This window comes from Bacillus rossius, chromosome 1, assembly GCF_032445375.1.
Source record: "Bacillus rossius redtenbacheri isolate Brsri chromosome 1, Brsri_v3, whole genome shotgun sequence".
NCBI classification, from domain to species: domain Eukaryota; kingdom Metazoa; phylum Arthropoda; class Insecta; order Phasmatodea; family Bacillidae; genus Bacillus; species Bacillus rossius.
This window is the reverse complement of record NC_086330.1, coordinates 130,300,156-130,314,259: the sequence shown is the minus strand read 5'-3', so window position 1 is coordinate 130,314,259 and position 14,104 is coordinate 130,300,156. Positions and strand designations below refer to the sequence as shown.

Here is a 14,104-nt window from a genome sequence, read left to right as displayed (position 1 = left end):
AATATATATATATATTTTTAGGAGAGATTCGCTATGCGTGGATACTGATTGCAACACTTTTAAAATAAACTTCGGCAAAGACTGCCAATAGCTGGCACAGTACGAAACCGAAAATCTTATTATATCCAGAGAAGCGTGGCCAATGGCCCACAGATAATGTGAAACGCAAGGGTCATAAATAACCAGTTGTTTTGTTTCACGACTTCCTGGTGGGCATTCTGCGGCTATTGCGTCCCGCCTCGGAAAGTGGATTCGATGCCCAGTCAACCATGGTCCACATTTTTTTGTTAAAGGGGGTGGTTTCCTTAATTGTTTTTAATTTTGTCATTTTGCCGGTGATTGAAATTAAATCAAAAAAATAACCATATGATGATAGTTTACAAATGGTTTTATCACATCGACAAGTGTTTTTATTGGTTTTGAGAATCTTAAATTTTAATTTATATTCGAAACCTAGTATAGTTTGAAAGTTTGAAATGGATTGACCAAGTATTTAAATAAACATTTGTATAGATAAAACTCTTTATTTTAAACAGGTAGTATCCAAATACATTTTGTTTGTATTATTTTGTGTTATTGCACATGATTTTTAATAAATTCATAATATAACAATTTTTAATTTCTATGACGAGTTTTTCCTAGTAAACAAGTCCTTATTTATGGTTATTTGGAAATTTCAGGCAAAATTTTATGTCATTCCTACCTTGTACTGGAAGCATGGAATTATTTGGTATATAGTTTCCAATAAAACTTTTGTAAGTTTCCTTCTTATTTTTTTTATTTTTAGTGTAGCATTCATAAAAAATTAAAAAGTATGTTTTTTCTAAAACTTCAGAGACTTAAGGTATTTGAGGAATTAGGAACACATAATTTATACTGATTTATGAACACATATTAAAAATAAATGTTTAGATCGAATGCCACATACAAATGGTTAATAAAAAACTGCATTCCCATATAACATAAAAATTAGCCATTAAGTTTATAAAAAAACCTTGTTTATTAGAAAAGGCCTTTAACAAACAATTAAATGTAGTTGTATTTTTAACCATGGGCAGAATATTTAATGTATAAGTAAATAAGATAAGGATACTACCCCTTTAAGGATGCTGATTATAAAAAAAAAATATTGGCTGTTATTACACCCTGAAAATATTAGGTTTCTAGGTATTTAGGAAAAACTGAATAATTATTGATTAAAAATATTAAATAATCTTTAATTACATTTATAACACCTCTAAAAATCATTACTCATAGTTAAATTGTAATTAATAGCTTAAAACTCATTAAAACATTTATAGATCTTTAATTATTTATTGTACAGGTTACTTGGGAAAAAGGAATACATGAGTTTTGATCGCTGTCATGTATTTTTTACCTAGCTCATGTGAAATAATGTAGCACTTTTGGCTGTATTCAAATGTTTGCAACCTCTGTTCACGTTGTCACCGTGTCTGGTCACAAGACGTTAAATTAAATTTCCACTACCAAACATTTAAGGACATGAAGAAGCTTACCTTCTATTGTTGACTTGTAGGAATAAACTGACCTCTTGTGACGTCACAACTCATAGATAAGCTACGGCTGTGTGCGGCAGAAGACAGTGCGCTTTCAACAAAATACCATAGACAAAGTGGAGACTTCATTCCTACACAACATCGAATTCAGTGTTACCAACTCCGGATTTAGCAAGAAGAAGAATAAATCCCGGAAATTGGTTGTTTATCGATTATGTGAACTGGTATGAAGATCTTTCTAGAACATTCGAAAATCATCTCTATTAATCCCGAGATTGGAGGGGCAATAGGAGGGAAGGGGGGGGTGAGAAATGGGTATATAAGCCCGGGATTTTGATCAGTTAGGCATGGAGCAGCAGGACCATCACCAACATCATCATGAGGCATTAGAGAGAGAGAGATTGACAGAAGGCAAGGTGTTTTGGAGAGCTAAGTATGGGTGTTGTAATTATTTGTTATGATATGGCCAGTAGAGTTTAAAGTTTTGATAATGATGAAAATAACTTTGAGTAGTAACCATTGGACTTGTGTTTTGTGCGAATGTGATGCACCTGTTTAAGCTTAGTGTTGCTTTAGGTGTTCATAATGTGGATTGGCACTTGGTCAATTTTGCTGCACCTCCTGTGCATTTTGTTGTTGTTGGCGGCCATATTGCTTTCAATAATTAATTGATTTTTAGCTCTCCAAAGACCTTTTCCTTGCGAGTTGATTAATGGTTTGTTTATTTTTGGTTTAAAGTCATTAAGCATTTAAATGTACTCTTCTAGCCTAGAGTTTTGAAACCAAAGAAAGTATTAAAGTCAGGAATATTTATTGTGTATAAATTATAAAATATTTGTTATTTATGAGATCTAACTATTCTTGTATTATTTATGAGATATCTCTAGTCAATTATAAAACATTTGTGATATATTTATGAGATCTAACTATTTTTGTAATATTTGTGAGATATTAAGATTAACAATAAACCTTGAAAATATATTTGATGTGTTCGGTCAATGTTTTTGCCACCTTACATTTTTCAGCATAGGTTTTGATGTTCACTTTGATTTTGAATTTTAATATGCAGGTTAGGCCCCATCTGGGCAAGTTTTTTACCTTGTGGGAAGTAACAGGGATTTTGTGCTTGCAGTGGGAGTTGGGACTCTGATGGGGCCCGGCCTCATTTCCTGCGCAACTCTGCTTACCTTTGCTCATTCTCTTTTGTATGTGTGGCATAACATTGGGGAAGTTGGTGATATTGTTTACTCTTGTGTTTGGAAAAGTTGCTGGGTGTTTGCCACAATGTCTACAGGACCTCGTACTGCATGGATCCAGTCCCTTAGCAAGGCTTCTCTGATCGCGTTACTCACAGATGCAGGGATATCCTGCCAAGAGAGCGACTCCATAGACAGTCTCCGAAGCGCGGCCCGCTCGTTAGTCAGAAAGGACGATGAGGCAGTTAGTGAACCGGGTGAGTCGATTCTGAAAAAGTTAAAATCTCTCCCCAGTAATGTGGTAGAAAGGGTTCCTCTGCTTAAAAGTCTTGGGTTGTCTTTGGTAGTAACATTTCTGGTAGAGATTCTGAAAGTAAGCAAACTTGGAATATGTAGTGATAAAGTAGTGTTTGCTGCGGCATTGCTAAAAGTTCCTGAGTTACTTCAGCCTATTTTCAGTGAAGCTATTCACAAGAACTGGGAGTTTGTAAAATTAAGTCAGGAAGTTTTGAGGAATGTGGGTTCTAGTGTGGCTATTCAGAAAATCCGAATGCAGATTCTGGATAGGAGTCAAAGTCCCGATGAATCTATGCGTTCATTTGTTTATGAAACAATGTGTCTGGTGGAAGTGTTAGGTTTTCCCTGTGAAGAAAGTTATTTTGTTGAATTGGTATTTCATAATCTGGCCCCAGCTTACAGTCGTTTCTTCGTTTTCGCTAACAAACCAGCCACATTGTTTGAGTAGCTTATATTGGTCACCCAAGTAGAATTAACCATTGCTGACAGTAGTTTGAGTATTGCTCCTAAACCTAAGGTCTCAACACTTCAGAAGTGTGAATTTTGCCATAGAACTAACCATATCACTGAGAACTGTTTTCGGCTTCAAAATTCTAAGCAGGTTAAAACCGAAAAAGGGAAAGTTTTTAATGTTAAGCAGACTAACATTTCTAATGAGTCAAGCTCCCAGGCAGAGGTTCAGGCAGTGGATAATGTGAGACCCGAAAATGGGAATGGTTCGAATAGGATTGAGGAAAAGAAGCAAATTAAATGTTTTTTGTGTGGTAAAGAAGGGCACATTCAGTATTATTGTCCGATTAAGAAAAGGCCGCAAGGTTTGAATTATGTATGTAGAATGTAATGTGATCTCTCTCTCTCTCGAGATCAAGTCTTTTTATCTAAGAGTATTCTGTTGTTATATGCGAGAATGTAATCTAGTTAAGCAAAATATTGTTGTTGATCTTTGTTAATATTATGATTCTTGAATATGATGTGTTCAAAATCACCATGCTCCTTTTAAGAATTTATACGCTTATTAATGATGTGTTTTTGTATGAAATATTTTAAATATGTTGTCTAGTCAAGTTCTGATCTGTGATATAGTTTGTAGATTCTAAGATGAGTTTGTTTTTAACATGAGAATTAGTGTCTTGGAGGTCTCTCTCTCTCTCTGTTTTTTTGGGAAGGGGTTGAATTACGTAGGTCTCTCCTTTTACTTCCTTGCTCCCTCTGTTTCTGGGATTACCTCGACACCGAGTACACCGACTGCTGCATGAGAACTTCGAGAACTTCATTTTCTTCAAGACCATCTACAGTTCAGCATCCAACAGCAGAAGCCTGCCGCTCCCCCGCTACAACATCACCCACCAATTCGTCTCAGTTACATTAGCTCTGATGGCAGCTCGCCCACCAGCAGGTACTTCGTCCGCTTCCTTGAATACTTCGGCTTCTAGATCTGTGGAAACTGACAGGTGAAGATCTGACTTGTGACTGGCCATCCCAAGACTTTTTATCACCTGGAAGAAGATGCCCTCCTGCAGTGAAGTTTCAGGGGAGGAGGATGTGACCGTGTCTGGTCACAAGACGTTAAATTAAATTTCCACCACCAAACATTTAAGGACATGAAGAAGCTTACCTTCTATTGTTGACGTGTAGGAATAAACTGACCTCTTGTGACGTCACGACTCATAGATAAGCTACGGCTGTGTGCGGCAGAAGACAGTGCGCTTTCAACAAAATACCATAGACAAAGTGGAGACTTCATTCCTACACAACATCGAATTCAGTGTTACCAACTCCGGATTTAGCAAGAAGAAGAATAAATCCCGGAAATTGGTTGTTTATCGATTATGTGAACTGGTATGAAGATCTTTCTAGAACATTCGAAAATCATCTCTATTAATCCCGAGATTGGAGGGGCAATAGGAGAGAAGGGGGGGGGGGGGGTGAGAAATGGGTATATAAGCCCGGGATTTTGATCAGTTAGGCATGGAGCAGCAGGACCATCACCAACATCATCATGAGGCATTAGAAAGAGAGAGATTGACAGAAGGCAAGGTGTTTTGGAGAGCTAAGTATGGGTGTTGTAATTATTTGTTATGATATGGCCAGTAGAGTTTAAAGTTTTGATAATGATGAAAATAACTTTGAGTAGTAACCATTGGACTTGTGTTTTGTGCGAATATGATGCACCTGTTTAAGCTTAGTGTTGCTTTAGGTGTTCATAATGTGGATTGGCACTTGGTCAATTTTGCTGCACCTCCTGTGCATTTTGCTGTTGTTGGCGGCCATATTGCTTTCAATAATTAATTGATTTTTAGCTCTCCAAAGACCTTTTCCTTGCGAGTTGATTAATGGTTTGTTTATTTTTGGTTTAAAGTCATTAAGCATTTAAATGTACTCTTCTAGCCTAGAGTTTTGAAACCAAAGAAAGTATTAAAGTCAGGAATATTTATTGTGTATAAATTATAAAATATTTGTTATTTATGAGATATCTCTAGTCAATTATAAAACATTTGTGATATATTTATGAGATCTAACTATTTTTGTAATATTTGTGAGATATTAAGATTAACAATAAACCTTGAAAATATATTTGATGTGTTCGGTCAAAGTTTTTGCCACCTTACATTTTTCAGCATAGGTTTTTAATGTTCACTTTGATTTTGAATTTTAATATGCAGGTTAGGCCCCATCTGGGCAAGTTTTTTTACCCTGTGGGAAGTAACAGGGATTTTGTGCTTGCAGTGGGAGTTCGGACTCTGGTGGGGCCCGGCCTCAACGTAAAGACCCATTTTGGTCCCAACTCGTTCTTAAATAATTATTTTGTCTGTTGATGGATACATAGCATGGAATGATAACTTATTGGTGACGAAAATAATTTCTTGTATTTTATCATTCCCATACCTATGCCAGATACTTGTTTTATAAATATTAACGTTATAAATATGTTGTTCATCTGTTAACATTTATAATATTGATTAAAAAACTAAATTTTTATTTTGTTGTATTATTGAGTAAGTGTAATTTGTTTTACACAAACACACGTATGTCTGTGCACGTATATTATTTTTTTTATATAATAATATAATTTTTGTTTATAAGTCTTATTTTTGTCTATTTTATGTTTTGAAACTCCCTTAGTTCAAAAAGTATTTAGCGGGCTAAAAGTATTTAAATAAAAAAAGCTTTTAATAGGATTAATTAGTTTAGTACTACTGTGCTACAGCGGTAAAGCAATGAACTCCTACTCACGAGTTTGAGTTTCGATCTAACCGCCATAAATGTGTATTTAATGGTTTCTCAAAATCACTCGAAGCAAATTCTAAGATTGCTCTTGGCGTATGTCGATATCGATTCTTTCACCAGTCTTCCTCCACAGTGTTATGTTCTCGTCAATACAAATTCTTTTTTATTGGACTTTAAAACAAAGAATGCTTCGGGAAACAGATGCCTAAAATAGACTATAATACTACAAGAAAAATAATTTTTATTTGTACTGCATATTAGTATGGTTAATTTTACATATATAAAATACGGTTTTTTGGAAACCATAGTGAATATTTCTTGTCGCGCTTGCGAAAATTGGTGCATCATAATAAATTTTTATTGATATTTTATACAAGCATACAGTTTCTTTACCGTGGGAAAGATAATCGAGTATTAAACTATTGGACTTTACTTTGATCTATTATGCTTAATAATGTGCGCAGTTAATTCGCGGATTTAGCACTTCTAGAGCGCAGCACTGCATATAACAAAATGGAGGGCAAAGACGGCATTGAGATTGTTGATTTGTAATGGATATTTGTGTTATCGTGTGTCTGTAGGTGATAATTATAAAATGTTTGAACCCGTAGTTGAAATGCACGAAATCATGAACTATGTACTTAAACTGGGTTTATAATTGAAAATTAAGAATTATGAATTATGAATCGTAATTAGTTGTGTACTTAATATGACTCAATGCATGGTAGTGGAATGGTTTATGATTTTTGTGTAGGAATTTTGACGGGTCGTGTGCAAACCACATGATGACTTAAGATTTAACAGAAATGGTTATATTTTATATTTTTCCTTAAGACTTATGATAAGTGCTAATAGAGCACAGTAGAAGGTGGTGTTGGTGTGAAAAATGATTTGCTGGGAAAACAGGTTACAATGTAGTGCAAAAGGAGTTCAAAATACAGAATTATTAGTATCCTGTGAGAAATGAGAAGATACTTGAGAATAAAACATGTTCCTACAAAAAATTAAAATAATTAAAAATAAATAAACATATTTAGTACTAATTTCCTATATAGATTATTCTTAAGTGTTTTAAGTTCGCTTTTATACGAGTCTTTAAAAAAATATATTTAAAATGTCATGAATGCTTACAGTTTTTAAATGTATAGCCATTTTATGGTGGCCTGGATTAGATGATATTATCATTTAAAAACTACTTTCTATTTTATATATGTACCTATATTCAAGTTAAATATCTCATTTTTATGATTTGAGTATGAATTATAGGTTACGAGCTGTAGTATGGTAATTATTTAGTTTTGCCCCTCTTCTTTAAAACAAAAGTAAAAAATTCTGTAAAATTTTAGTTATTAATATAAACCTTTCTGAATTTATTGCAAAAGGCGGAGATAAGGAATTCCTTACCATTTTGGTGAAATTGCTGTTTATAGTACCCACTATTGATAAGAGCCTAGTAAGTAAGAAGAAAAACAACAATTACCTACCTCTATAAAAGATATCCTCTTTCGTAAAATGATGTTGACATACATACATATAGTTGGTTACTGGTTTGCCTATTCTTAAAACATGCGCCCATCGTCTTCTCAACTTCGCGTCCTTAGGAAAACGATGCATTGAAACATTTTTTCCTGAATAAACTCTACAGTCCGGAACTGAGCAATACATTACACAAATTTCTTGTATCTTCCGAACTTGAAACATATCTCATACACTGCTTAATTCAAAAAAATTTACTCAAACCACGAATCCAAAACATCTTGCCATCCTTTAACGCTCCTTGAAACCAAGCATACGCTCCCTTTGTTTATACCGTCTTCGGTGATTCAAAATCAAACCACCAGATGTCAGCCACTTTGCCTGAATGTGCGAATAACAGAAGCTATTCAGGGAACGGTTTATAAATAACTTAACTATTGGAGGTAATGAGACAACACAAATTATTAATTCCTGGGTAAGAATCCAAACCTAGTATTACTAGAAAAAAATTAGGAGTATACAGTTTCTTACATCTAAATGCATAAATTTAAATTATCCGTAAATTGACATTAATATTTCAGTTATAAATACTTGTTTTACAGTGTAACAGACTCGCTGCGCATAGACGCTAATACTCGCCTTCACATGCCATTTTTAGTTTTTGTTTCGCTTTTTACAAAATTTATGAAGTTATTTTGTATGTTTTACGCAGCTGTGAAAACCCAGAAAAATAATTTCTAGCTAGCACAGTTTCAGTCAACATATTAAGCTTTTTGGGGCTAATTGTAACTTGATAATTATTATTTTCTTGATACTTTACAAACATCAGATACCATGTATCATACATCGGGAGGTAACAAATTTACTACAAAACACAAAAAGTTTCCTTCCAAGTATTAATGTTCCCATCTCACCAACCTTCACCGTCTCTCATAACCTCAATACGTCTAAAACCCGTATGTACTTAAACTTACGTTTACTGATTTCCATATAAACGTAACCTAATACCTGGGTAAACATAAAATCTACCGATATGAAGCAAAGTGACGAAAAATAACACGGTTACTTGGCCAGCATGCGTTTTAGAAATGTCACTTTGTACATAGAGTTAGATATAAGAATATAAAATAACTAGGGGCAGGAATTTTTCGCGAAAAGATCTGAGCGCCCATTAAACTGTAATACGGTATGCAATTGGCGGCCGTCTGCAAACGGAGTCATACCATTATTTGACCGGGCCAAACAGGATGAGTTTGCTTCCGTACCGAATTACTGTAATTGGTGTTCTAACAGTAGACCTGTATCTGAAAGAAACTTTCACAATCACGAAACACAGACTATACTATAGTGTTTTGACTCTCAGGTTCTCAAATCGTTTCGCAAAAAGACATGCCCCTAACAATAATGAGTGCCGGTATGCAATTTCGCAAGTATGCAAGGGTGAACTTATTCACGTGAGCAAGTATGAGAGTGTGGTACTATGTAAACATTCCATCTAGCACCACACTCCTGGACCTCCTTTTATAAATCCGCCATCGAGTGCCCCACTCCTGATATTTGTGCTTTTCGTAACACTCCGTTTCACAATTTCGTTACCCTCTGAGGACGTCATCGCCATTTACAAGCCTACTTTAATAATAAACAGCGAATCTAGATATACACATAAAATTGTTTTGATACTATTACAAACTATTCCTCTGGAAACCAGTTGCCAGGAAATTGTTTTTAATATTGCAAGAAATATACTGTAACTTTGTACAACACATGGCTGTGATAATTTTTGCATATATTAAATACTTTTTCGAGATAATAATGAGTATTTCTTACGAACATAGCGCATAAATTTATATTTTAATTGCTGTTTCATTCAAACGTAACTTTTTTAAACCATGGAAAGGATAAAAGAATATTCAATAAATTGTATTTATTTTGTTGTGGCATGCTTATTATGTGCGCAGTTGTTACTGGAAAGCTACTCAGGGAAGGGTTTTGTTATTGTAGGTACTGGGACAACACAAAGCACGAATGTCTGCGTGAGAATACGAACCTGTATTACTGCGAACAGTATTTTGCAATCATACAGTTGTTTTCATGTAAATGTACAAAGTTACAGATATATGTGAAAGGAATGTGCGTAAGGAAGTGGCTCAGTGTGAGGAACACGCGGGCAGCTCGCTCGCCCTGCGCACTTACGGCTCCCTGGATGTCGAGGGCGGCATGTTCAGTGCAGGTTTGCCCGGAGGGGGCGGGCGGCAGGGCAAACAGTCAGCGGCGTCTGTAACAGGCCGTGACTTGTGCTCGGCGCGGCGAGCTCGTTGCGTGATCGACCTCCGCCCAATCAACAGCCGTTGATTGGCGAGACGCATCGCCCGCCGATTGGCCGGACGCTGAGGCGTCGGTTAAAGGCCCAATGAGAAGTGGTCTCGTGTCGTGAACTGACAGTAAACACCAGACTCGGCTCCTCGTTCGTATTTCACCTCTGCTTCAGTTAGTTCCCCAAGAGCCTTACCAATTATACTTGTTGACATATCTAACTAACCAATATTTTCTTCAATCTTGAGTGATATTATTATGAGGCTAATTTGTAACTTAACAAATTTTATTATTAATAAATCATTTAATGAAATTGTTACTTACATTATAAAGCAAGAATGTGACTTTGTTTGTAAGTTAAAATTTTCAATTTATCTTGATAAAGCAATACATGTATCTTAAAGTGGAGAAACTCCACCAAATTGACTGCATTTTTGGTTGTTGGTTATCAAACCATTACAGGCATAAACAAACTTATTATGTTGCGCCAGGACGTGGTAAAATACAACAATTATGGAATTTTATTTAAACATAAATATAAAGAATATATATCTCAATTAGATATAATTTTTCATCATTATCCAGTCGTTTTGTAAATATCTTTGCCATTATATCAAAAAGGTATTGGTGAAGTTAATGTACATTTTAAGGTCAGATACGAAACAAGAACGCTGTGCCTTGGCATTTAATTAGATATCAGTTTTAATATATTGACATTGAAAATCTTGCTCTGTTAAAAATCTGGATATTCTTATGTGAAGCCAGATACAACGGCTAGTTGGCTAGTTATTTATTACGTAAAAAGCTTTTTAAGTATATTTGAGATATACCACCTTGAAATAGGATTATTTTTTAGTAGAAAAACCTTCAATATGTCAGTTACAATGTTCTTCGTTAAAAAACTTTTCTGTACGCCACTTCGTCCGCCAACTATTCAACAAGCTCCACACAAATATGAAGGGTTCGAAATAGTTGCAGTGAGTAGCTAAACTTCTGTTACAGTACCGGCATAGTTTCTAGCGCGAGTTTTAAAGGAAAGCTTATGCAGTTGTCAGTTTTAGTTTTTTTTTCACACAGGGATGTCAAAACCTTGTGGTCAGCCATTTTTTTCTTGCAATAAATAATGACGCGAATGTAGCTGATGTACCTGTGCTTTGCTATGGAAATCTACAAACAGAACACTCTCACACTGTTAGTTTTATATATAAATATATATATAATTTAACTGAATGTAATTTTAAAAAATTCTCTAAATCACCCACGTTCACCCTATTTGGAATAGATTACCGTATAATTATTTCTTAGCAGATTCTCATAGAACTTAATCAATATACCTACCAAATTCCAAGTTTTATGTCTTTTAGCTCCAGAGAAAATGTCGATCAACCAATTCCCTAACCTACCCCCGTTTACTAATTTAGGACCTGATTTCTTGAAATCAGTTCCTAGGGAATTCTCATATATATAATAGGGTTCATGCTAGCCAAATTTCAAGTTTTTATGTCTTATATCCCTAACCCACCCCCGTTTACTGTTTTAGGACCTGATTTCTTGAAATCAAATATTAGGGAATTCTCATAGATAATAAGGTTCATATCACTTAAATTTCAAATTTGTATGTCTTTTAGTTGAAGCGAAAGTGTCGCTCACCGTCTACCCTCTTGAAAGATGATTTTATAAAATGTATTGTTAATAAATGCTAATAGACCATATGGAACGAACCTGCCAAACTTAAAGTTTGCCAACAACATAATAACATAAGAATGTGTACAATTAACTGTTTTCCGTTACTAATAGGTAGAGACCGGAAAAAATCGCGGGTTCAGTGACCTCCAGGATAGACTCTACTTCACTGTACACACTCGGGCAAATGCCACCTGTTCATTGGCTGCTGACTTGTGAGTCGTCTCGACAGAGTGTCTGTGATTCGACACTTCTTTGAGCGAGGGTCTTGGCCCTCATTACTCAAGATTAACAGTGAACCAGTGGTAGAAGCAGCGCTAAGGTATAATTATTTGAATTGTAGCATATCACGAAATGAATCCGCGAATTTTGCAGGTCTCTACTAACAGGGACTGGAAAAATTCGCAGTTTTAAAATGACCTCTACGATGGACTCCACATTCCTCTTTATAGTTGGGCGAATCACGTTTGCTCATTGGTGACTTACTCGTGACACCTGTGAACTGGGATGCGTATTATTCGATACTGCTTTCGCTGAGGGTTTCTCATTGGATCAGAGTCCTCCAGATAAACAGGGGTCCAATCACTGAAGAAGCATGAAGGTGAACGAGTTTTTCATTCTAGCCTATCACGGAACGACCCACGAATATTTCTGATATCTAGTTATTAAACATATTTTTATTTTTATTTGCTAAGTGATTAATTTCATAATGATTTTTAGAAGAATATGGTCCCTGGGCTATATGCAATTTCCGCCCTTATTCACCAATTAATTTCACGCCCTTCTATTACCCCCACCCCCATTTTTTCCAATCTTTTAGCCTTCGATGCTTCAATGAACCTCTCTGTTACCTTGTCTGTGATTTTGCAGATTTTCCTGTTTTTCTGCTCGCATGCTAATTCATAAACCTCTTGGGCTTCATTAAACAAGAAGATGACATTATTTTAATTTTATAATTTATACGTTTTTGTTTGTATTTTTTTCCATAACAACTTCAATTGCTCTTATTTTGAGAGATCATAGAACATTTTTTAATCTAGCTGCAAATAATATATAATAATTTATTTGTAGGGGCACGTACGTTTCGAATTAGCTGAGAGTCAAAGCACTGTAGCGTAATCTGTGTTTCATGACTGGTTGTGTTTCTTTCAGGAATATGTTTACTGTTGGTACCTACACGACTCACAGGCCATTCAGTCCGGAAGCAAATGCGTCCGGAATGGTCCGGTCAAATAAGGCATGGCTCTTCCTACGGATGGTAACCCATTAAAATGAAGAAACGGCAAGCGTGGGCATATCTTATGGCAATTTAATGAGCGTTAATATTTTTTTTTGTGAAAAATACATGGCCATACCTATTATTTATGTTAGAAAACTATTTTTATTGAAACTTTACGATGTAATCATTCATATTTTTGTTGTTTTTAAAGTATCTGGCCATGCAAATGTGTTCAGTTGTAGATACAAATGCACTTTGTTACATGGACAATATGAAACCACCTTTATAATTACATAAACAACCATTATTTCAACAAATTTAATTAATCTCGCAATTGAATATTTTATGCGAAAGTACTATCATTATAATTTATTGTCCATGGGGTGAAAGTTTCCATGTAAGCATGAAATAAATCATTAATATTAATCAGTTAATCAAACACAAATTTCTTACTAAGTAGCTTTGTATCTTACGCCTTTTTAAATCATTATAGAACTATACTGTTTAGTAAAGTTAAGGTGCTCACTGAACTACGCTTTCAACTAATGGATTTTTCTGTTAGATCGATTGTTTGGTTTCATATCCTTACAAAAAATTAATCATAATTTACAGATTTAATTTTTTAAGTTAAATACGACCGGTTTTATTTTAATTATATGTGGCAGAAAAAAAAATTGAACACATTTCGTCATGTTCTGCTGACTGAGCCACTGTTACGTTCCGCTAGCAGTTTCAGTTCCCGCCGCCGCGAGCGCTGCTTGTCGCAGTGACTGCATTGCGGTGGCTGCATCCAACCAACGCCGGGAGAGGGGTGCGACCCGGCGGCATGTTCCCCCATTCCCCTCCTTCAAACGAGCGCTCTACCTTTCCCCCCTTCGGCCGCCACACCCCCTACTTTTCCGGACACGAGGGAGATACAATCGATTACCCACTTCCCCTCCGACCCCTCGATTCCTTTCGCTATCAACGTTGTTTGGATCGCAAGCGTTTATTTAGACCCTTGAACCTCTCAACGAGCCGATAACCCCCTTCCTGAACAAGCCATTAACCGGTTTCGTCGTTATGCCTTTGAGGAGGGGGGGGGGGGGGGGGTTAGAATGTGGAATACAGTGATACTTGCGCACAGTCCCTGAGATCTCCCATGTCACTGAGTTTGAAGTCCTGCTCGAAGGGGT

General features: G+C 35.7%; 1 protein-coding gene across 1 annotated transcript in view; it reads left to right on the top strand.

Moving 5' to 3' along the window:
* Positions 1-14,104, top strand: part of LOC134535512 (fibrillin-3-like) — a 169,524-nt gene that overhangs the window by 113,898 nt on the left and 41,522 nt on the right. The window contains exon 5 of the mRNA XM_063374688.1: positions 9,886-9,991. Within this exon, the coding sequence (XP_063230758.1) occupies positions 9,886-9,991 (106 nt within the window). The remainder of the gene's footprint in view (positions 1-9,885; positions 9,992-14,104) is intronic.